This window comes from Lampetra fluviatilis, chromosome 1 (genome assembly GCF_964198595.1).
Source record: "Lampetra fluviatilis chromosome 1, kcLamFluv1.1, whole genome shotgun sequence".
Lineage (NCBI taxonomy): Eukaryota > Metazoa > Chordata > Hyperoartia > Petromyzontiformes > Petromyzontidae > Lampetra > Lampetra fluviatilis.
In genome coordinates, this window is record NC_136275.1 from 5992015 (window position 1) to 6016861 (window position 24847).

Sequence of the window (24847 nt, forward strand, 5' to 3'; positions counted from 1 at the left end):
GAGTTACTAACAGTAAGTAATACATTACAATTCTACGTCGTAAAAATTATATAATATGCTTCCATCTACACTTTATTCTCTTACATTACACGAGTCTACACCGTACTATATACTGCCATAGACAAACCCAACCTTAAATTATATACTGTATTGCTATAAACCACCTTATCCATTGTAATATAACACTATGTATTATTCTACCCACCCTAATGTATATCACACTGCTATATATTCACTATACAATTACGATACTATATATTACTTTGAACATTGTATTAAGCATATTAATGTTATACTATTTGTTACTATACACTGTACCATTGACTGTCGTGTCAATGGGTGAGTAGTGGTAGGAAACTTGCAGCGGAGCAAAGAATCCATTCCCTGCGGAGAATACAATGCCAGTGAGTGGAACGCGGTCTGAAAGTCACCGTAAACGTGAACACAATCAGTTAAGAACCGAAATGGTTTATTACGTCCTTCGAATGATTGCTAAGCCAGAATCCATCTTCTCGGTTGAAATTGTCTCTGTGTTTGTATATGTGGATCGCCTCATGAACGAATCTCTCATGGTAGCCAGATGGCTTGCAGAGAACCTCTGTCTTGGAGAAGTCAATGTCATGTGAGCCCACTGAATTGTAACAGTGATCTGCCACGGCTGAGGTGTTTGTCCTACCGTGTTTCAAGTCTGCTTTATGTTCACGGATGCGGTCCGAGACATGTCGTTTGGTTTCTCCAATGTAACTTCTACCACAGAGGCAACTTAGTTTGTAGACGCCAGGGTACTGTATGTCTGGAACCACATCTTTTACAGACGGGACCAGATCACGGATTTTTTGTACTGTGTTGAATCGACCTGGATCTTGTGTTTAATCAGGATTTTGGAGATCTTTTTTTTTTCACTGTAAAAACCACCTCTGCGGTACTAAACTCTACTGACCTGGTATCGACAATCAAGGGGATTGCCCTGTCCCCAGACGACCTGCTTGTCAGTTTTGATGTGGTTTCCTTGTTCACCAAGGTTCCTGTACCTGACACCATTGCAATCATTGAAGACTTGGTTCATCAAGGACTGAATGCTGGGGTACCCCCCCTGGTGAGACACTGCTTAACCAATACATACTTCACCTGGAATGGAACTTTCTACAGGCAAACTAAGGGCACCCCAATGGGCTCCCCCCTATCTCCGGTTGTGGCCAACGTCTTCATGGAGAAATTTGAGACTGACGCCATCCAGACTGCCACTCTACGCCCGACCTTGTGGAAGAGGTACGTAGATGACACTTTTGTCATCTGGCCACATGGCCGGCCTGCTCTAGACCAATTTCTCGACCACATCAATTCCATACATCCAGCCATCAGATTCACCATGGAAGTCGAAAAAGATGGCAAGCTACCCTTTTTGGATGTCCTAATTAAAAGGAGACCTGATGGTTCAATGAGCCACTCTGTCTACAGGAAAGCCACCCATACGGATGCTTACCTGAAACCGGATTCCCACCACCATCCATCCCAGAAGAATTCCCTCATCAAGACTCTATACCATCGAGCCCAATGCATTTCCGACCAGGAACACATTGCCAGTGAACTCAAACACGTACGCCAAGCTCTTAAGGCTAATGGTTACTCCGACTACACAATCCGCAAGGCCATCACTCCAACCATCAAGAAGGATCCTGTTGAGGAGCCTTTCAAGACCATCACCTTACCCTACATTGCTGGGGTCACAAAAAAGATCTCCAAAATCCTGATTAAACACAAGATCCAGGTCCGATTCAACACAGTACAAAAAATCCGTGATCTGGTCCCGTCTGTAAAAGATGTGGTTCCAGACATACAGTACCCTGGCGTCTACAAACTAAGTTGCCTCTGTGGTAGCAGTTACATTGGAGAAACCAAACGACATGTCTCGGACCGCATCCGTGAACATAAAGCAGACTTGAAACACGGTAGGACAAACACCTCAGCCGTGGCAGATCACTGTTACAATTCAGTGGGCTCACATGACATTGACTTCTCCAAGACAGAGGTTCTCTGCAAGCCATCTGGCTACCATGAGAGATTCGTTCATGAGGCGATCCACATATACAAACACAGAGACAATTTCAACCGAGAAGATGGATTCTGGCTTAGCAATCATTCGAAGGACGTAATAAACCATTTCGGATCTTAACTGATTGTGTTCACGTTTACGGTGACTTTCAGACCGCGTTCCACTCACTGGCATTGTATTCTCCGCAGGGAATGGATTCTTTGCTCCGGTGCAAGTTTCCTTTCACTACTCACCCATTGACACGACGGTCAATGGTACAGTGTATAATAACAAATAGTATAACATTTATATGCTTAATACAATGTTCAAAGTAATATATAATATCGTAATTGTATAGTGAATATATAGCAGTGTGATATACATTAGGGTGGGTAGAATAATACAATGGTTTATAGCAATACAGTATATAATTTAATATTGGGTTTGTCTATGGCAGTATATAGTACGGTGAAGACTCGTGTAATGTAAGAGAATAAAGTTTAGATGGAAGCATATTATATATTTTTTACGACGTAGAATTGTAATGTATTACTTACTGTTAGTAACTCAGCTTATTGTAGAGTATAGTTAATATACTGATGATACTATGTAGTTTACACTTTAGTTGTTTACGTGTTGGTTTTAATTACTGCAGCTACATACTATTAACACTCCTTCCCTTCATTAATGCTACCCCTCCCTTTGATGCTGCTAATCCTGCATAATGCACGGGCATAATTAGTACTATTCACATACCTGCATTTCATATCCCCTCCCTTTGATGCTGCTAATCCTGCATAATGCACGGGCATATGTAGTACTAATCACATTCCTGCATTTCCCATAAATATGCTAAATTCCTCTTGATATGCAAATTCTTTCGTCGAAGTGCCCTTTCCCCCCCTCCCAACCCAGCTTATATATATGCTCCAAGCTCGTGTGCTGTTTCATTCAGACGCTGTCTCCCCGACAGACCTGGTTTTCACCTGAGGACGGCTGCTTGCGTTGTGGCCGAAACGTCGTGAGAATTATTTTATTGTGTTTTATTTTTATTATTTTATTACTTCCCTTCTACGTGACTTTACAGAAAGAACCAAGAAGATGAATCCCTGCAGTCACGAAAGCTTTAAATCGAAAAAATTGCTTGGACGTATTGAAGCATAGCGCGTGACTTTTGGAACCGGGAGGTTGTAATTGAAATGTTTGATCGAGACTCAACATATCCCATCATCCCTCTCGGGTTGATTAAAAAGAGATTGCTCCTTTGTAGGAAGTGACCATTTTCATTGGATTGTCCGGCCTCTTGCCTGGTTTGGAACCACCGATGTTAATGAGTACCACCTCATGTTCATTTTAACAAGAAGGAACTTTGACTTGCAACGTACAAAAATCCAAATACAAATTTAATCACCATTGGAACCTCATTTGCCAGTAGAAAAATGACGCCAAAAGGCGCACAAAAAAGTGCAGAAAAAAGTGCGCCTTTTGGCGTCATCTGGTCCAACACCATGTGAGACTAGGCTCTAAGAAAAGCTGTCTCGGGTGTGGACCAATCAATTTCAAGGACAGTGCATACATTATCAGAGTTATGTTTTTTGTTTGCATTCCGACTGCAGGTATTGTGGTCAATGCAAACATGACTCCTTGTAAAAAAGGTGTCAGTTTTGTTGCCAGATAAAAGGGTAAAAAAACAATTATTAACAAATTTAATCGTCTCCAAATTTTTATAAATGCTTTTACACAGCTATTCAACCCCAAAATGGTTGAAAACCACTCTTGCAGATTGCATCTATAAGATTGTACCCGATTGTGTCAACTCCGTTGTTTCTTATGTCAAATTTCGATGTCAACCTGCTCTGTGTTGTCTGTTCTTTCTCATGTGAGCAGTGTTAGTGAAATCAAAGTTTAAGAAAGTCTCTTGGCTTTAACGAACATTGGAATGGCATCCAGTTTCCATTGGCATCCTTGAGCCAGTGGAGGAAATTCCATAGGTCCAGGAGGCCCACCACTATTATGATAATTTGTGTTATTTAATGATATTTTATTGATTCCATGTGTATAATAAGCAAAGTCAACCCTCGACCGGGATTTTAACCCGCAACCTTCGGTTTGCAAGTCAAGCGGTCCTCTGACAACACCACCCAGCTGCCTTTTCATTGCATGGCAGATGGCACTGACTTATGGACCTGCATTGATCGCAGGTGATGAACAGTCTCGCAGAACGGCCGGATAATATGGGCGGCCCTCGTCGTTATTGTTAATCACTCGGCGCATTAGTAAAAAAAAAAACATAAGAGATTAAACAGGGGCCTCATTGAGAAGCGAGGATGTGCTAAATGTGAGGCTTGAGCAGTTTTCCATCGGGTAGACACATATCGACAGCTGAAATGGTTGTCCTGTTTATCTCTGTCACCCGACAATCCACCCTTGCAGAATGTTTTAAGGTAATGGTGGCAATAACCTAATTGCCTGCAGTTCTCGTTAACCCGAGGGCTCCCCGCGTTTATTGCTCACTTCATTTAAGACACCCAGGGTTCGTATTTTGGACGCAGTGTTGGTTTAGGGTTTCCAGGAAAGCTTCGCACTTAAGACGTAAATAGTGGCACTTGATGATGTCGTCAAAAGGCCACTTGGGCCCTGATTTTAAGCTGCGCAGTTGGAGTGGGTTAATGTAATTAAATAGGTTATCTTTGAGACATTCAGCTCATCCATTCTTTTCTCAAATTACATGAACAGTCTATTAAGCATTTGCTATCAGAGTTTGTGCACTGAAGCCTTGCCAAGCTATTGGGATATTTAGACAGTTCCTTGGGTATTATTTAATGTGGAATGGAACAATGATGCCCAGATAGAGGCCTATCATACCTTTGATAAAATAAATATATATTGGTGACCAGCAGCCTACTTGATGTATTGCCTGCAGGCGGGTGTTTAGCACAAGTCTTGCCTGAATCTCTGCAAAATCCCTCAACCCCTCTTTCATCTCAAGTGCACGTTTACACAACCATTCTCATGGGATTATGTCTATATTATGGGTGTAACTTTTCACCCCACCCTTCCCCCCCCAGTGATTTTATTAATAGTCACGATTCAATTGAATGATGAAGGGTTTATTTTCTTACATAGTGGTGAATGTAGTGGCCTCTAATGGGTGCAGTAATCATGGGATGCCTTTACATACATTTGTAAGATTTGATTTCCCCATGCACAATTAATTTCAAGTATTGTGAGCTTAATCATCAACGGTATTTGATGAATGTATGTATTGTTACACTGCTAGTACACTATTTGGTTCTAGTACAGTTTTGGAGCTGGTCTCTATTTGGAAGAAGTGTGGAACATTTACATCTGGCTGACAACTGCTAAGAGAACATTACCAACTGCATATTTGAGTATTGGGGACTCCAGTTTTTATGCTATTTGTATATAACGTGGTAGTCACCGAGATTAATAGATTGAAAGATAAGCAATGTTGAATAATATAATGAAAGTTAAGTGTTGGTGTTTTAATGAGATTGCCATGTATTCAATATACATTTAGGATGCTGCCATAGCACACTTAGTCGTGCAATCCAGAGAACACAAGTTCCATCTCCCAATGTGGAAGTTGAAACATTGGGCAAGTTTCTCAAATCCCTGTGCCTCTGTCCATCCAGCATTATAAATGGATGGGGTAAAATGTGGTTTAGTCTCACCTTTCAAGGTGTCTGGCCTGCTTAGAAGAATCGGCCAAAATCTCTCTCTAGAGCTCCCCCTAGTGGTGGCCTTTCTGTCAGCAGTCGTGAGAGAAAGTAATTGCAGGGCTATACCTTTTACCATGCATGTTTACAGTCATTGTGATGTTTTATTGGTCATGGTTTTTTTAATTTACGAACAGTATGTGGTGTTTAATTGAGAAATGATATATTCATGCATTATTCTGGCTATTAATGTTGATGAGGCTCCATCTGCATGGAGTAACACCATGCAGATATAGTAGTGGTATTATGTGGAATGGTAACATAGAGATGTGTCCATTGACTGATGCCAACCACATGGAGTTATGGTGCATTAATGTGAAGGGCACTAACTCAACAAATGTCTGCCTCTCTCCACCATTGTCATTACAGGTGATCAGTAATTTGGTGAAGATGCTAAAGGCACGCGACACACGCCGGCCGTTCTGTCCCTCCAACCATTGGCTCTCCCCAGAAGTGTCCATCCGTGCAGACCGAGTACGTTACAGCTGTGCACAGATTCAGTTCATTCAGTACATGGTTAGAGCACGTCACTTGCAAATGGAAGGTCATGGGATCAAATCCCGGTCAGGAATAAACTCAGACTATCATTCCTCATCATCTGCCATGAAGAGTCTACTTCTGGATGGTGGTCCTCCCTAAGAGGAGGGTGGGGATACAACAACTCTTTAAAACACGATCCAATATAACGCAACTTACAGGCTACAGTTGTGTTGCTATTCATTTGCTATCAAATTAATCAAGGGATTGCCCCAAATGAGTAGCAAAAGAGTATATGGAAATATGCAAACATATTTTACCTCAAGTACTACCCATTCGCTTCCATACTGTTAATGAAATAGCACTACATAATCCATGCGCATGCGTAACTTGTTATCTGTGCGTTTCCAACACTGCAGGTACCCCAGCTGTATCGGCCAGCAGCACGGCACGTGTGGAGAAACCGTCGGATGCGTGGAATCGGTCCCCTCTACTCCTCGCTAGATGGTACAGCATTGCTCTGGAACTCAACATTACCAGAGTCTTAAATATCATCACATCTCAAGATGCCGTATGTGAAGAAAGACATGCACACATAATGGGGAAGAGGAAGTGTTTATATGTTGAAGGCAACAGGGGAAGGAAAAATGTAGTTTGGGGGGAAGAGATCTACAGAGATAAATTTGAAGTTATATGCAGAGTAGAATACATTTTTTTAAAATATGGGCTTGAACAGGGTGATAGTCAGCAGTGCAGGTGTCAAGAGGGAGAGAGTCCCAGACTGTGGAGATCAGCAGTGAAGAAGGAGTGACTTCCCTTGGAGCAGAAGTTGGCTGGGGATTGACATCTCTCAACACACGCATGCTGATTAGAAGGCAAACATGCACTCTTCATCATTTAAAACCTAAACCCTCTTGGCCATATTTGTTGGCTGAAAGGTAGTATCCGCTGATATTTAGCAAAACACTGCTTATTTTCCAGTGCTTAACATTTGATAGCATGAATAGTAATTACAACCCTTGTTAATCCACTGTAGGATGAAGGCCTCGACAGTCATGATTTGTTTGACCAGACTTCACCATAAATTCATTTTCTTTAGGAACATGGTAAGAAATCAACATTGCAGCCACATGTGATTTTATTAATTACGAGCTTATATACCCGGCGTTGCCCGGGCCAAAAAAATATTTCAAACCTACTCTTAAAAATCTAACAGTGGTGCGTACTGACTGTGGTGGTATCTGCTAGGATTACAGCAGTGCATACCGACTGTGGTGGTACCTGCTATCACTACAGTAGTACATGCTGACTCTATAGCAGTATTTATCGACTCTATAGCACAAAGTATTCGCCTGACAGACTGGCGTGATGAGGCCTAGTCTTGTCCAGAGCCTCCGGCCTCGCCTAGATTGTCCAGCCGGCCGAGGTGGCACCTTGGGAGGCTGGGGCTGGGCTGCTACCCCTAACCCCCCCCCCCCCCCCCCCGTCCCAGTCACGATCTCCCCGGCCGCTCTGCAGTAATATCTACGGCCTATACGACTGTATAGTAGTAACTGCACGCATCGGGGTGGGAGGGACATCACACAGTGAAGAATTTACTTTTAGTGTATTTTTTAATAGCATTTTTAACGCGAAAGAAAATGTCCCCCTCACTCCCACCGAAGGCGTGCTACTTGACATGGGCCGTCCTCCCCACCAAAGGCGCGTGAGTTGGTATGGTCGTGCATGCGTCATAAATAAATAATAAGAAAGTGCACAAATTCGGGAATTAAACTTATTTAAAGTTGACGGATGTGAAAAAGTAATAGTGCTTGCTCACGGCGGGGCTTACGGCGTGGTACCTGGCTATTTTTATTTAACGTAAACCCCACCGTTGGAGAGGCAAATCCTTCGCAAGCGTGCGAACACACTAACCCACACACACACCCACACACACACCCACACACAAACCCACAGACAAATTTTGACTTTTATATATATACTAGCGGAAGTACCCGGCTTTGCCCGGGTGAAAAATATATTTCTTAAAAACCTTACATATATATACACAGATACTAAGGTATTGTCAAAGCCCGGTTGGCTGTTTGTACATTTCTCCACCAACAAATATATAAGAGGCTTTCACAAGTCCAAAAAGTTGTAGAAAGTGTGGGGTAAATAGTTGATGTTAAAAGGTTTCCGAAAATTGTGGTCTCCCCCCCCCCTCAAAACATATCTTTACCCCTCGTAGGTATATATACTAACAACACCTTACATACAACAGAGGAAGTGGTATCTATTGACTCTGTAGTAGTATCTACTGACTGTACCGTAGTATCTACTGAGCCAGTAGTAGCTACTGACTGTGTAGTAGTATTTAGTGACTGTAATAACTACTGACCATAGTAGTATTTACTGGGCCTACAGTAGTATCTACCGACTATATACTCGTAACGACTAACTGTATAGTATCTGCTGACTCTATAGTTGTATCCACTGACTATAGTAGTAACTACAAAATCTATAGCAGTATCTACTCACTCTATAATAGTATCTACTGACTCTAGTAGCTACTCACCGTGGTAGTATGTACTGACTGTATAGTAGTATATACTGACTGTAGCAGTATTGACTGACTATAGTGGTATATACTGACTGTTTTAGTATTTACTATAGCGGTATCTACCAACTCGATAGCAGTATCTACCAGAGGTGTGGACTCGAGTCATGTGACTTGGACTCGAGTCAGACTCGAGTCATGAATTTGATGACTTGCGACTCGACTTGGACTTGCATAACAATGACTTTGTCCCACCTATGAGATGTGGACTCGAGTCATGTGACTTGGACTCGAGTCAGACTCGAGTCATGAATTTGATGACTTGCGACTCGACTTGGACTTGCATAACAATGACTTTGTCCCACCTCTGGTATCTACTATCACTACAGCAGTGTATACCGACTGAGGTCGTACCTGCTATCACTACAGCAGTGCATACTGACTGGTGGTACCTGCTATGATTATAGCAGTGCATAGTGACTGGTGGTACCTGCTATGATTACAGCAGTGCATACTGCTGTGTTGGTACCTGTTATGATGACAGCAGTGCATATTGTGGTGGAACCTGCTATGATTACAGCAGTGCATACTGCTGTGGTGGTATCTGCTATGAGAGGAGTACATATTGTGGTGGTGGTACCTGGTATAACAGCAGTACATACCGAGTGTGGTGGCACCTGCTATGACGACAGCAGTACATACTGTGGTGGTGGTGGTGGTACCTGCTCTGATGAGAGCAGTACATACTGTGGTGGTGGTACCTGCTATGATTACAACAGTGCATATTGACTACTCATCATTCACCACTCACAACTCACCCTTACCACTCATCCTCACCACTCCCACTCACTATTCACCATTCACCCTCACAACTCACCACTCACCAATCTCCTTCACCAATCTCCCTCACCAATCTCCCTCACCACTCACCCTCACCACTCACCCTCACCACTCACCCTCACCAATCACCACTCACCCTCACCACTAACAGACAGGGCGTAACGTTAATGTAAGACTAAAAGAACACCAGAGAAATATTAAACTATCGCAAACACAACTGTCGGCAGTGGCAGAACATGCTTGCCAACAGGGACACTCAATTGATTTTGACAACGTTGAAGTGTTGTGTAAAACTAGTTACTACTGGCAAAGACTAATTAGAGAATCCATTGAGATTGAGAGAAACAGAAATAACTTTAATCGCTCATACAGCTACAGGCTTAGTGCGGCCTGGAAGCGTATTATTAAATAAGATGCATTACAATTCCTTATAAGGGAAACAAGCACTAACTGATTATTAATGTAGCATAATCACAATAGAACACATTCCAAATGATTACTAATCTACAACTCGCATCGGAACAATAGCCTTATTACTAATCAAGTATATAATTACAATAACCCCCCCCTCAAATCTTTGTACCTGATGAGTTAATGAGTTAATGATGACGTCACCTTGCTGCTGCTCTATATAAGAACGGGAGACACAGCAGAGCCTCACCATTCTGGCGAATTGCCCGATGATGCTGGATGCAATTACCAGCAAAACGTCGTACTCAAATTGTAAATGTTGTGGTTTCACGCTTCAACACACCGGTGGGCTAAAGCAGTGAACTATTTGTCTTTTGTCAACGTGACACTTTTTTACTGATTGGCCGTGTAGGGTGGTGGAGGGTTACGACACATTTATAAATAACGCGATCTAAACCCAAAAATCGTTGATTGTGATTGAATGTGCGTGTGTAGTGTAATGGTGGTGTCTTACTGTGTGTATTTGTCATGATCTTTGTCATGTACAATTGATGTATATTTCGTGTGTAAACATCAGTATGCATCTACTTTGTTTTAATAGGCATGTGCTAGCCACTGTATGGCTCTAGAGGTGTGTGCGCACTCATTGTTTATTATTATTGTGTATGTGGTTTGGTGGCGTTCCCATGCCTTTTAATAAGCATGCATTTGCATCTGTCCGACCATGGTGTGTTTGTGGGGGTGCAGTGAGTGACCCCAAATTCGATTCCCGCTCGCAGCCAACACAAGTGACGAGAACCAGTCCTGGGACTGCCCTATGTCGACTTAGCCTCATACGAGTACCTGGTGCGATGTATAATCATCGCCACTAGGGAGACAAAGTCGGCTGGGCATGGTGCTGGCCACTCACCCCCTCGTGTGCTGTGCTGCCTTCAGAGGTGTTTGCCCCAACAGTCTGTTAAGGCTGTAAGTGTGGGCTTTGTCTTTGTCTTGTGCAGTGGGTGACGAGGGCCCTCCACTCTCGGTGAGCGAGGAGAGGCAGTTGGCCATCCTCACTGAGCTGCCCTTCGTGGTGCCTTTCCAGGAGCGAGTCAAGGTCTGCTTGTGTTCACATCTGCTTTATACACGTATACACGTGAATTGATTTTCAACAACCAACATTTAAATAAGTTGTTCTATTCATATTAGTATTGTCAGATTCACAACCACTTACACCCTGTGAAAAGAGGTTCCAACTGTGATTGTGTTACATCTCCTCAAACAGATTTTCCAGCGTCTGATCTCATCAGACAAGGAAGAGTCACAGGGTGACAGCCCCTTCTTTGTGGGCATCAACGTGACTATTCGGCGGCCCTACATCTACGAGGACGCTTATGACAAGCTCTCGCCAGAGAATGGTGAGGGATTGAGCCCCGCTTATGCACTGCGAGGACTGAGACCAATGATATGCGACCTGTGCTATTGGCGTCACATTGAGAGATGAAAGAACTTGCACCCATCGAGCTCACAGAGTGAGCAGTGTAACATCACATTCTACCAGAGGACAGCCCCCCGTAAGATTGTCTAAGAACCACTTTTAAATTTACATCAGTAGGCCTCTCATACACATAAAAGGATGGCACACCTTTTTTTTCATTATGAGTCTTCTAATGAGTATATGTACATGTATAATGTTTTATTTGTCAAGAGCTGGGATTCATGAATCAAGTAAAAATACGTTTATTTTTCATTGATTAGGATGAGACCGCATCAACTTGCAAGACTTGAAAAACTGGTTTGGTTTTGGACAGCGGGAACTTTAACCCAAGATTGAAGTGTTGCTGAGTTAGTTCCCCGACACCATTTGGGTCCTCTGAGCCACTCGACCAACTTTACGATTGTGACCTTTGACTGTAAAGCTCGGCAGAGTAATGTAACTACACCGATAGTGCTTTGAAGGCAAGGTTGGTGCATAACCCAGGTTTCATCATGGGCTGTGAGATGGCCAGGATGGGGCAGTCCAGCAAATGGATTCGTGAACAGGTCTGTATGGATTTGTGAGTGTTATCCCCACGTATACTTGGATTTTCTCTGAGTTCTCTGCTTTTCTGCTACATGTAAAACAACCATTCAAACAGAATTGGCCAAACAACTCAATGCAAGGCCCTCCTGAATCACAGAGGCTTGAGACTCATTGAGGCCTTCGTGGATAGGTCAATCACATTCAGTTACTTTAATTTCTGAGTGCTGGGTGATGATGGGGAATTTTGTTGACCGACTCAGTGCTCACGCCTGTGTAACTGCACATCTCAAACAGAGCCTGACTTGCGGCGCCGCATCCGGGTTCACCTCCTGAACGCGCATGGCCTGGACGAGGCTGGTATCGACGGGGGAGGTATCTTCCGAGAGTTTCTCAACGAGCTGCTTAAGACAGGATTCAACCCCCATCAGGGCTTCTTCCGCACCACCAACCAGGGCCTGCTGTACCCCAACCCCGAGGCTCGCCTGCTGGTCGGTGATGGCTTCACTCGACACTACTACTTCCTGGGACGCATGCTCGGCAAGGTCTGTGATAGGAAAGTCGCGCGGAGAAAGGAACGCATGGTTGTGGTTTTACAGAGGTGGAACATTCAAGTAAGATATGTAGTAGCTTTAATGAAAGTCGGGTGGTGGCCAAGCAGAGGCTTTAGAAATGTGAGTGCTGACTTTAGTGGTTCCCAACTTTTTGTCGTGTACAGTAATGCCCCCGATTTATGTCTCCCCTTTTTCCGTCATTTAGCAAATCCTTCATCACTTTATTAACACCACTACCTGATTTTCGTCGTGGCAAACCACTTATGTCGCTGACAGCATCCATTCTTTCTCGTATCTATAACCTCAGCCTTCACCTCCACGTACCCTGTAAATTGCTTTGATTTACGTTGTTTTCGATATTCGTTGCACCTTTCAGGAACGCATCCCCAGCAAACCGGGGTATTACTGTACTCGTATCCTGACATATCCACTGTCCATGTACCCCTCACAACCTGTAGATTTTATATTTAATTAAATGGAAGAATTACATTTCAATTATTTGTGCGTTTACAACCCATGGAGGATTGTGCCGTGCGGTTTGTCCCCACAGGCCTTGTATGAGAACATGCTGGTGGAACTGCCGTTTGCCGGCTTCTTCCTATCCAAGCTGCTGGGCACGACTGGTGATGTGGACATCCACCACTTGGCATCTCTTGACCCGGAGGTCTACCGGAACCTGCTCTTCCTCAAGAGCTACCAGGGCGACGTCGAAGAGCTGGGACTCAACTTCACTGTGGTCAACAACGAGCTTGGCGAGGCACAGGTGTGTGTCTGTATGGGTTCATCTGTGCTTGTGTGGTTTGAGTGTAGTGTGCGTGCCTTTGTATGTGCGTGTATGGACACATGTTTGCTGGTTATATTGTGGTGCCTGTGTAGTGGGTTCCACGGAGACACACACTACAACTTGGAGGCAACACATTTATTGTAACACCCCAACATGGTAACTGCATAAATGTAGACTTGGTTAACTATACCACAATGGGGTAACTTTACCACAATGGGGTAACTACATAACCGACTCAGTCAGTAACATACTGCCTGACCCACGAAACCGAGCATAAAGACCGAGGATCGAAGAGACTTAGCACCGACGAGTTCCATTCCAACGGACAGCCCGGATTGGCTCTCGGGACTTCCCTTTTATGCCTCTGAGCTTGGCCTGGCTCCGCCCTCAGCCACGCCCTCTTCTAGATCCTACGAGAAGGCTCTGGGCCATATATCACGTGTCCCTCTCGCCACCCTTTGGCCCCCCTCGCTCCCCTTTCCTGGTCACGTGCCCTCTCGGTTTCACCTAGACTGTCACTTCCTTACTTGCCCTCTCTCTGCCTGTCACCAGAGCCATGCCCCCTAGCGCCCGCTTCCATGCCATACCTGCTCTGGTGCCAGAGAGAGGCTCAAGACGCACAGTTCCACTCTTATTCTTGGGTCTTTCGGTAAAGTCACGTAGATAGGTTCAAAGAAAATAACAAAGAATAACAAAAAACTATGACATTTCGGTCGCAACGCAAGCGGTCGTCTTCAGAAAAGAATATGAATTCCTGCAGTCACGAAAGCTTTAAGTCAAGTTCCACTCTTGTGACAGTAGCTGGCGCTAAACGCCATAGTGACTCCATTTACGTCACTACACCTGTACTGCACTGTGTTCCTGATGACCTGGGTTTGATTCCTGGACATGCAAAATAATTGTAGCAAGTGACATTAGAACCTGGTTTGGCCGCCTTGTGCTCTTGAAGAATTGCCATTGCCAGATGTTACCCTCCTTTCAGGTAGTGTTCATGTCATTTATGGCAGTGTTGATATTGATTCATTATTTTCAGGCTAAGTTAAAAATGGTTCTTGGTGAAACTTCAATTGTCTTCTTAAAAAATGCATTGCAATTGCACTCATCTTTAGTAGCTGTCCTTAGCCAGTTGTGGAATTTCTACATTCCCTTTGCATAGGCCAATTTCTCATTAAGTCAATTACTGCTCACATCCCCCAACTCACTCTGTTGACACCAGAGGGATAATGGGGCAAGTTGACCCTTAAGCGGTTTTAAAATCACGACCTTCCGATAGCAAGTTGAGTACTCTAACCACTGTAGCATCCACGTTAAAGTACAGTTGCTGATATTGCTGTTCAACAAGACACCAAGGTCCCACTGTTGTTAACTGAAGGCTCCATAAACTTTCCCTGCAGGTGGTGGAGCTCAAAGCGGGCGGCAAGGATATCCCAGTGACAAGTGCGAACCGCATCGCGTACATTCACCTGGTGGCCGACTACCGCCTCAACCGGCAGATCCGGCAACACTGCCTGGCCTTCCGCCAGGGCCTGGCTACAGTCATCAACCTCGAGTGGCTGCGGATGTTCGACGAGCAGGAGTTGCAGGTGAGGCAAGCAGGAGAGAGAGAGGGGCTGTGGTGAGAGACGAGGTGGCAGAGGAGTGCATGGGAGTCGGAGGACCTCTGGTTCACTGCGGTGGCAGCTATGCACAACCTGTGATCCAGGTTTAACTGAACCACGCAAGTGATAAACACCTCCGTGTGTGTTGGCAGTGGCTCCTCCTGTCCTGGGACTCGGTGAGACTTTCTTGAGTAAACATTGTTTTTGTAGTGTTATGCATTACATTTAAGTCAAAGTCAACGTGTCTGCCTGCTAAAATGAGCAGTGGAGTGGTTGGCGTCTCCATTGGCACTTTACAGCATTACTGTGCTAAACTTTATGGTCAAATGTTTATATGGGCAGATGTTAGCCACCTTTGATGAAACCACATTCTGAATTGTCTGAGTTGATAGTCTAAGCCTATTCACCAATTACTGAAAAAGAACCATCGTAGGAAATTAGAGGTTTCCTTTTAATTTAGATTGTTCCATTTATACCTTTTACTGTACTTGATATGCTCATTCAGATGCACTTCCATTAAATGTCGTGTAAGCTTGCCCAGTTATTGACACGATGCTGTGCCCCACCTACTATTTCCCCTTCATATGGCTGTAGGTGCTGCTTTCTGGAGCACAGGTCCCCATTGACCTACAGGACCTCAAGAACTTCACCAACTACTCTGGTAAGTGTCTTACGGAGACCAATATTACAGAGGGCACAATTATCAGGATTCCGTTCCCAATCGTATGCAACGTCAGTGGTGCATGGTATCTGAACCTAACAACAAATACTGTTCTGGCCTATAAGGCTATATAGTGGATACTGTTTGGTTCTTTCGGTAAAGTCACTTAGGTATAAAAATTAAACAAAAAAATAATGTATCACGACGTTTCGATCGCAACACAAGCGGTCGTCCTCAGATGGAAAAAATAATCCAACAGAGGAACTGCTGAACCAGCGAGAGAGCTGTTACAACAAGAGGTTATTTACGTGGCGATGGGCAAGCAAGCGGGGTCTGAGCTGGAAAGGAATTCCATCCCCGGATGCAAGCGCATCAGTTGTGTTAATGGGGGAGATTAGGGAAAGAGAGATTAGGGAGAGAGATTAGCATGAAATGAGCTTCCGTCGCCGCATAAGAGTATCATTCCCCACATATGCGTACAACAGCAGTGTTATTGGGAGGTTAGCACTATGTTGATGGGAGAGATTACGCAGGGGGATTAGTAAGTGAATGTCATGTTTACACAAGCTGCGGCGCTGCTAACTGCGCTGTGAGGCAAGATCGTACACGCAAGGGAACCACCGCAACAGTGGTCGTGCCAGTGAGACAAAGCCCATCACACAGCCAGAACTATCAGTACATCGAGGCTAAGGGAACAGAGGTGGCCATGTTAGTCAGAGCCCAGCCCGTTAATGCAGAGGCACCTAACAGGGCAATGCAACTCAGAGAGTCGGAGATAACAGCCAAACGGCAGGGAAGGAATGGAAGCACCACAGCAAGTTACGACTTTACTTGGTTAATAACGTCCTTCTAATGATTGCTCAGCTTATACCCATCTTCTCGGTTGAAATTGTCTCTGTGTTTATATATCTGGATGGCTTCATGGACAAATTTTTGATAGTAGCCCGAAGGTTTGCAGAGTACCTTGGTCTCGGAAAAAAACAATATCATGTGAGCCCACAGCGTTAAAACAATGGTCAGCCACTGCAGAGGTATTGGTTCTGCCATGTTTCAAATCTGCCTTGTGTTCGCGAACACGGTCCAAGACATGTCGTTTCGTTTCCCAAATGTAACTGCTACCGCAGATACAACTTAGTTTGTAGACACCAGGGTATTGCATGTCAGGAATAACATCCTTCACAGATGGGATCAAATCACGAATGTTGTGTACTGTATTGAATCGGACCTGGATATTGTGTTTGTTTAAGATTTTGAAAATCTTTTTGGTAACACCTGCTATGTATGGCAAGGTGATGGTTTTGATTGGGTCCTCAGATGGTTGTCTCCCCATGGTTGGGGCGGTCTGAGTATCCATTCATCTTGAGGGCTTGGTGTACGTGCTCCAGTTCACTGGCTAGGTGGCGCTGGTCGGAGATGCAGCGGGCCCTATGGTGTAGTGTTTTGATGAGGGACATCTTCTGGGCCGGATGGTGGATCTTTAGTTTTTGTGTACATGTGTAATGGTTTCCGGAGACACTTGTAGAGGTAACTTCTTTATTACAATCCAACAGCACTCCAACAGTCCTGATACTCTGTTACAGCCTAGGTACACAGCCTAAGTTCACAGCCTAGATACACTACTCTGGCTACGCTCTGGAACTCGCCCTCACAAGGACGTAGAGCCAGGAGTTCCAGAGTCCCACCACTGGCCCTCACAGCGTCCCAGGGTCCTCACATGGCTGGTCTTGGGTCTTGAGCTACAACTGGCCCTGATCGTCCAGAGAGCTCCCCTTTTATGCCTAGTCCCCAACGAGGGGTGGGGCCGTGTGCGCCCCCAGATATCCCACAGAGCACACACAGCCCCCCCCCGTTGGTGGTGCCAAGGGGCTTAAGCGCCTGGGCCGCCCGGGAACCCAGCGCCTGGCGCCAAGGGGCTTAAGCGTCTGGGCCGCCTGGGAACCCAGCGCCCGGCGCCAAGGGGCCCAAGTGCCTGGGCCGCCCAGGGTCCCAGAGCCCCCCAGCAGCCCCTCCCCTCCCATGTCACTACACATGTGTAGGTGTGCTTTTGTAGAGTGTGGTGGTGCAATGCTTAATGCATTGCACAATGAACATGGCAGCATTATTTCGATTCCTGGCCATGGCAAGTGGCATTTGAACCTCTCATTGGCCCCTCCTTGATTGATTCAGCCCTAAATTAATACCTTGTGTGGTGTGAAAACATGAGCACAAAGGTGACCAGGCATAGTCCTGGCCTTAATAGGTGTTTGCTATACTGGCGATATTTGCATCTATGTATGCATGTGTATCTGTGTGTCCGGGGCTGGCAGGTGGATACACAGCCGATCACCCCGTCATCAAAGTGTTCTGGCATGTAGTCGAGGGATTTACGGATGAGCAGAAACGCAAGCTGCTGAAGTTTGTCACCAGCTGCTCCCGCCCGCCTCTTCTTGGCTTTAAGGTGAGACTAAGCAAGGGACACACAATCGGAATGTTTTGAGTGCAAATCCCAATACGGGGTCAACTTGGGGGTCAGTAAAATGATAACGTACTCTTTGGTTCTTTCGGTAAAGTCACGTAGGTATTAAATAAAATAGATCACGACGTTTCGGGCGCAACACAAGCGTCCGTCATCAGGTGGGAAAGCATGGTCTGCTGCTGATGCAGACTGTTTTAAAAGGTTTGAAGTGGGTGTAGCCCAAGGGTCATAAAGAAGTGGCTGGGTCTAGTGATGTTAATGTGAGGAATTAGCATGTAACTGGGTACGGAAGTGGCTATGGTAATGTGAGAGATTAGCATGATGTTAAAGTGAGAAATTAGCATGTAACTGGGCACGGAAGTATCTATGATAATGTGAGAGATTAGCATCATGTTAATGTGAGGAATTAGAGTATGGATTCCTGCAGTCACGAAAGCTTCAAATCAAATGGCACATCAACAGCAGTTGTCCTATGCATATTTATTTTTGCAGGGAAATGCTTTGATGATCAATGGTGATGCTTCTTGCCACCCCGTGATTTCCTAACATACTGTTATCTCCTTTCTACCTCATGCCTATGTCATCATCTCTCTCAGGAGCTGTTCCCTGCATTTTGCGTTCACAACGGCGGAGCCGACCCTGAGCGCCTGCCCACGGCCAGCACCTGCATGAATCTGCTCAAGCTGCCCGAGTTTCTGGAAGAAGAGACGATGCGCGGGAAGCTCCTTTATGCCATCGAGTCGGCCGCTGGCTTCGAGCTCAGCTAACACCCGCCTGTTCCGGCTCGTAGCACAGATGCTGCCACCACCACCACCACCAACAGAAGCCACGCTGCACTGGCAGGGCTCAGTATAGACTGTGAACGTTTAAGGGTGCGTGTGTGGAAGGGATGCGCATGTGGGAGGGCACACCATTGCCACTCTCCCGGTGTAGGTTTACTGCTCGCAGAGACTGCATTGCTGGACAATCATGTGACCATGTTCTCGCACAAGGGGCAAGGACAGGAGCTCCTGTGGTCGACCACACAGACTTTACCTTGGTAATTACCCGCTGTGTGCCTGCAGCATTGCATGCCCTTCGAGTTCAGATGTATCACCAGTGACAGAAATGGACACCTTTCATCTAAATGTGTGTCCGAATTTAATGTTTCCTCTTGAATTTGTTTACGAGTGTTTTTCAGAGCTGATCAGCTTGGTGTCACGTGCAGGGGCGTGACTGTTTGATGGAGGAGAGACGAGCAGTGTGCCACGGGGTTTGGGTTTAATCAGTTTGCAGCCGTTAAGGGATGCCCCATTGCTGTGTAATGCTTTGTGCTCGGCTCAGGTTACTCGAAGCTTACACGCACTTCTTATTTATCCCGAGTCCTATTCACAAGGTCACACGCTTTCAACAGTGCAGATGTGTAAATGTAGTGGGGCTTTATAGCTGTAATAAACTTTGCAGATTGCCGATTTTCTCATCACGATAATAAGACATAAGAGTGGCCATGCATTTAAGAACTTTAGAGCCAGGTTTAGGTGTACACAGACTTCATTGTACGAGTGAAACAACTAACTTGGCTTTGAGGTATCCAGTTGATGGCAGAATAGCAAGGTTACTGACCTACACTTATGGATTTTAGTAGCGTCGTCCCCTTGTATGGTTTTCCCCAGGCACTTTGGTTTCCATTCATGTAAAAATATTCAATAATTGGCAAAACGACTCTATGCAGACCCTTGCGTAAGAGATCGTGCAACTCAGCGAGGCTTCATGACTAGATGCAGGATTTAATCTACATTCAGATTAATAGTTTTGTTTTCGTGGATATGTGCTCATAGTATGAGACCCACTGTTACAATGGTTGCTTTTGTAACAGTTCTACAGACAGCAAGCCATGGTAAGAATTAACTTTTTTAAAATCCAAAGGCATTTGAGCATGCTATTATTTCTGCCAAGATTATATAATTAAGTAGTTAATTTCTCATGAATGTGACTGGTCAGAGTGGCTCACATAATGAGTACAGTTTTATTTGCTAATGTAACATCTTTGCTGTGCAGGGTCCACTGGCAACCAGCCCAAAAAGGAATAGCTTTTGCCCAATTAAGTTCACATGTTTTTGCCAGAAAAGCTGTGGTTTTACCATGTACACAACTACAATGTAGGTGCTTGGAGTATGAGTTGATGTTTTAACTGAAAACAAGCAATCAATTCAAGCTTTTGGTTGTCTTCATTTACTCATGCGCATACAGTTTTCACTCATTTTGCCCCGTAAGTAAAAATGGTTCCATATATTTGCACCGACTTTCTATGAATATAATTTTCAGCATTTCTCATTCAATTTGCACGAACATGCATTTATTGCTTCAGAGCAATGACTTTGTGCTGCCTTTAATTTATTATCTGGAGCTGTTAAGAGCACTGAGCACGTGTGTTTGGTATTTTTCCAATGGTGGCTCAGGAGGCTTAACATTCTTATTGGATCATTGCTGAGATCTTGGTTTCAAAAACAGGTCATCACCCATGATGAACCCACATTGTCATAAGTGGATGGTCTCAGTCCACTTACCAGTAACGGCACAAAAATGCATTATGGTATATTGTTTACTTTTTTTAACTTCGGCAAAAACCTACTCTGAGGTCTAATATTTTTTGTTGATTTCGATGTGCCATTCCCTCTGCAGAAAATTTCAGTGCACCATTTTGGCATACACCCTCCATAAGGCAACACAAGGGGGCAGAATATGTGTATTAAAGTATGTAAGTTGAACTTACTTCGCACCGTACGTAGCCAACCATGCTAATCGGTTGGCCACATGGACCAACCATTTTAAAGTATTCAAAGAAGCATGGAGAGTTGCATACTGGAAATTATACGCAGAGCAAGAGGCACACATGCATCATAAATGCAAATAAAAAAAACGATTTACTGTTAAGGAAATTAAGTGACTGAGAAAAGCATATGGCTGGAGGGGATAATGCCTGATGGAGTGATGAGGTCAGGTCATGCGCAGGTGCAAGATGGATTGTGGCATTGCACAACTGAGAAGAATGGCAGTTGTGTGAAGTGGCTTTCATCCAGCTGTGGTAAGACTGGCTTCTAATGATGACATCGTGTGAGGAGGTCCTTTCCCCAACACTCAAAACAACTGTTCACTGCGAGAGTTTAGACTGCATATTTATTAATCTCTTCAAAACACCACTCACAATTGGATTATTGAGAATAAAATCCCAAATGCCAATTGTTTCCCTGCCTCGCATTAAAAAAATAAATGCATATCTGCAGTAGGTCAGGTTTGCTCCAACCATTGCAAGAAGTAACCCGATGAGGATTATATTGATGCAAATCTAGGAATTTATCGCAACTTGAAAATGGAAGGTTGGGAGTTGATAAGACGGTCATGTGTTGATGGCTGCTCATCTCGGGTTGACAAACGTACCTCTTGTGCAAGTCAACAATTTGTGTAATGTGCAAATCGCACTACCTGCTCATGGTAACCAACGTTATGATCATACCCTATACCTGTTTGAGGAATTACATGATCGATTAACCACAGCCTACTTGGCAACTGGTTAATCAATTTTCAAGGACGAACTAGCTTCCATGGTACAAAACCTGGCTTTTAAATACTAAACAAGCGATGAAAAAATGTTACATATCCAAGGATTATGTAATTCGATTTAACATGTCTTTGGAAATATGTAATCAATATGGAAGCTGACAGTTTTGGGCAACCCTTACATTTTTTGGCAGTTTTAAATAGGGCAAGCCCCAAATAGCAACACAAGTTTACAGCTTCATCTTTATGAGAATTAATGGTGGCCCCCAATCCGATACGCATCGGCATACGAGAACGAATGCATTAATGCTTTCAACCTTAGTTTGAAAGTGTTTAAAATGTAGTAGCTTCATTCAGGAAAACCTTACAGTTACAAATACAGGCTAACGTCAGCCATTTGCAAAATAAGTATTTAGAAAGTAACTGGTAAGATATGTAATCTTGCATATTTTTGTTGCTTTGATTGGTTTATGGATTTTATACTCTTGTCTAGTTTGGGTCATGAGGCATTCGTGTAAGCATCCAATCAGTGCCAATGATGTAAAGAACATGTTGGCTTTTGCTAGATCGTTTTGAGCAAACTACGGTCATCCCCAGCTGATGACATTAATCTTAATGTTAAAACAATTTGATGCTAATATGTATACTATTTCCAGGACTTTTTTTTTCTAGGGTAAAGTAGTGAGTAAAGTACAACGCAATTGAGAGCATTGCTGCAGCAAATAAATTAAACCTAATGTCCAAGCATGGCGTTACACAGCTGTAATTTAGCGATGTGGAGTTGGTGGATTGTGTTGAACTCATGCGTGTGAGATGCCTTGCTGCAGAGACGAATTTGCTCGGAGGAGAGGTACAGCAAGCGCTGTATGTTACCATATCTGTGATGTTTGACATTTCCCATGTTTGCGTATGGTTTCCCAGACATACAAAAATACTGCCAAACATTGCAAGCAAGGACCCTCTCAATGGTTTTGAGAATTTAACCTTATGGCGGGACCCCGGGGTCCCATAAGCCCCCCCGGCTCTCGCATAAATTGCGTTGCGACGTCATTTTATGTCTGTTGAAGGCGAACGACACGGTAATCTATTCTTCTCGACGAGCTCTACACGATGCGCTAATCAAAGTTCTGTTTCTTCTGCTCATTCGTCCTCGCTGCGTTTGGACGACATGATAACAGAATGATCCGCGCTAGGTGGGTCGCGGCGTTTATGTGCGCGGTGGGACAGAGTCGCCAAAAATAAATGAATTACGAATTTGATTTCCGTTTATTTGGGACTCCAGGGTCCCGCCATAAGGTTCAATTGGCCAGACGTTTCTAGATAAACTGGACTATACTATCACAGTAGCAGATATCGGTGAGAATGCTTTTCAGTGTAGAGTTTGAATAATTGAGCACATCCAACCAAAGCTTCAGATCTGTTAATGTGTATTAGTTATTTGTCTCGCACAGACAGAATGGATGGATGCTGCTTGTTTGCCTATGTTTGACGTTAACTTATGCAATACCAATCTTGCACTCTTTTTGGGAGCTATATTCGTACAGACCTTTTCCTTCCTGTATGGCCCTTCTGAAAGCCACAGTAAACAACACTGTAAACGTGAGTGACATGCACATGTAATTCACCTGTCTTTGTAACATGGCCCTAACCAGCTTCAAGACCCTTTTTAACATGGATATCATTTGTGTATTGAATCAGTTTGCACTCTATCTTTCAATTACTTTAATGCAGTCTCGTTTGTGACAAAATCAATGGAATTCATGCACCGTGGGCCAAGACGGAAGTCAGTCCTAATGAGGTACACAGTACAGGAGCATATAGTGGCTGAAACATAATTTTCATGATTTTGTGTTGCACCTTCTGCCACTTGCTGTTGAGGCTTTGCCTGTCCAATTTTATCCTTTCCGTTAGATTTGTTGACCTATTCCAGGGCGGACCACGTGATGGCTTTAGGTGTGGCATCTCCCCGGGCGCGTTAGTCGTGAGTGCTGGGTTTTGTGTGAGTGATGTGACATGTTTGTTCGTTTTAACTGTGCCCGTTTGATTTGTTGGCTCTTGGCTACACATCTTGGCTTAAGCTAACCAGTGCTTTTGTTTGTAAATTAAAATTTTTTGGTCAAGATAATTAAAATGTTTTTGGCGTTATTCGTGTTGTTGTTTTTGTCTTGTAGACTGGGTTTTGTGAATAAGAAAAAAACTTGAATGTACTATAAGACGTGACATTAACGAGGCTTGGGACCATTGCAATCAATGGACGTTAGTGCATTTGCGGAAAACACCTATCAAGGACGACAGTACTATCACAATCATAATATTTATACTATATTAGATGTCTAGTCAGGGCGGGTAAGGACGTTACAACAATACAAAAACATTACAGTACACAGTACGATCAAGGTAAACAAATCCACCAAACTCATACAAACCAAACACTAAACCATCCCCATCCTTTTGAGGCAAAGTCCACTAAGGTATTAACTTATTTTTCAGAAGCGACCTGGCCACATGATGGCTAAACAAAGTGGCTTATCATTTGAACATTCATGGCAGTAATCTCAATGCATATTTCTACATGTGGAGGGAAAAACCGGAGAAAAAAATCCACGCGACCACGGGGAGAACATGCACACTCCAAATATACAGCAGGCGTCGGGATCGGGAGAGAGATTTTCGTTCGGTAGGCTCCGTTCACGGGGGGTGTTCAATCATTTTAAAACATTCCTGCGGAGGGAGCTGGTAGGAACGTTGGGTTGCTCAGTCAATGGCCAGGGTCAACGGCGGCGTGGTGTATTCCGCAAAAATGCCCGACTGTGAGGGCGGGCACAAGCCGGCGTGAGTAGGTTAAACGTTGAGTTTTATAAGGGCACCACGGGGTGACCAGCCCCTCCCCACCCAGCCCCACCCCTCCCACCCCCCACCCAGCCCCACCCCTCCCACCCCCCACCCAGCCCCTCCCCACCCTCCCCTCCCCAACCAGCCCCACCCTCCCCACCCAGCCCCTCTTCACCCAGCCCCACCCTCCCCTCTCCACCCAGCCCCACCGTCCCCACCCAGCCCCTTCCCACCCTCCCCTCTCCACCCAGCCCCACCCCTCCCACTTTTGGATGCACGACGGACGGACGGACACAATAATCCCCTGTGAGCTGGTGTAACTAGGAGGTTCCTACCAGTATTATTTATTTCAGCTGGACCTGCGACACTGTCAAAATCCACCCACTCA

At 44.6% G+C, this 24847-nt stretch overlaps 1 protein-coding gene across 3 annotated transcripts in view; it reads left to right on the plus strand.

Moving 5' to 3' along the window:
• UBE3C (ubiquitin protein ligase E3C) overlaps positions 1-23772 on the plus strand; it is a 45530-nt gene extending 21758 nt beyond the window's left edge. For all 3 annotated transcript variants that reach the window (XM_078854857.1, XM_078854838.1, XM_078854847.1), the window contains exons 15-24: positions 6142-6246; positions 6669-6756; positions 11038-11135; positions 11304-11436; positions 12336-12583; positions 13143-13355; positions 14771-14959; positions 15569-15635; positions 17942-18072; positions 18687-23772. In XM_078854857.1, the coding sequence (XP_078710983.1) occupies positions 6142-6246; positions 6669-6756; positions 11038-11135; positions 11304-11436; positions 12336-12583; positions 13143-13355; positions 14771-14959; positions 15569-15635; positions 17942-18072; positions 18687-18857 (1443 nt within the window). In that variant the 3' untranslated portion in view covers positions 18858-23772. The remainder of the gene's footprint in view (positions 1-6141; positions 6247-6668; positions 6757-11037; positions 11136-11303; positions 11437-12335; positions 12584-13142; positions 13356-14770; positions 14960-15568; positions 15636-17941; positions 18073-18686) is intronic.
• Positions 23773-24847: the final 1075 nt, after the last annotated feature.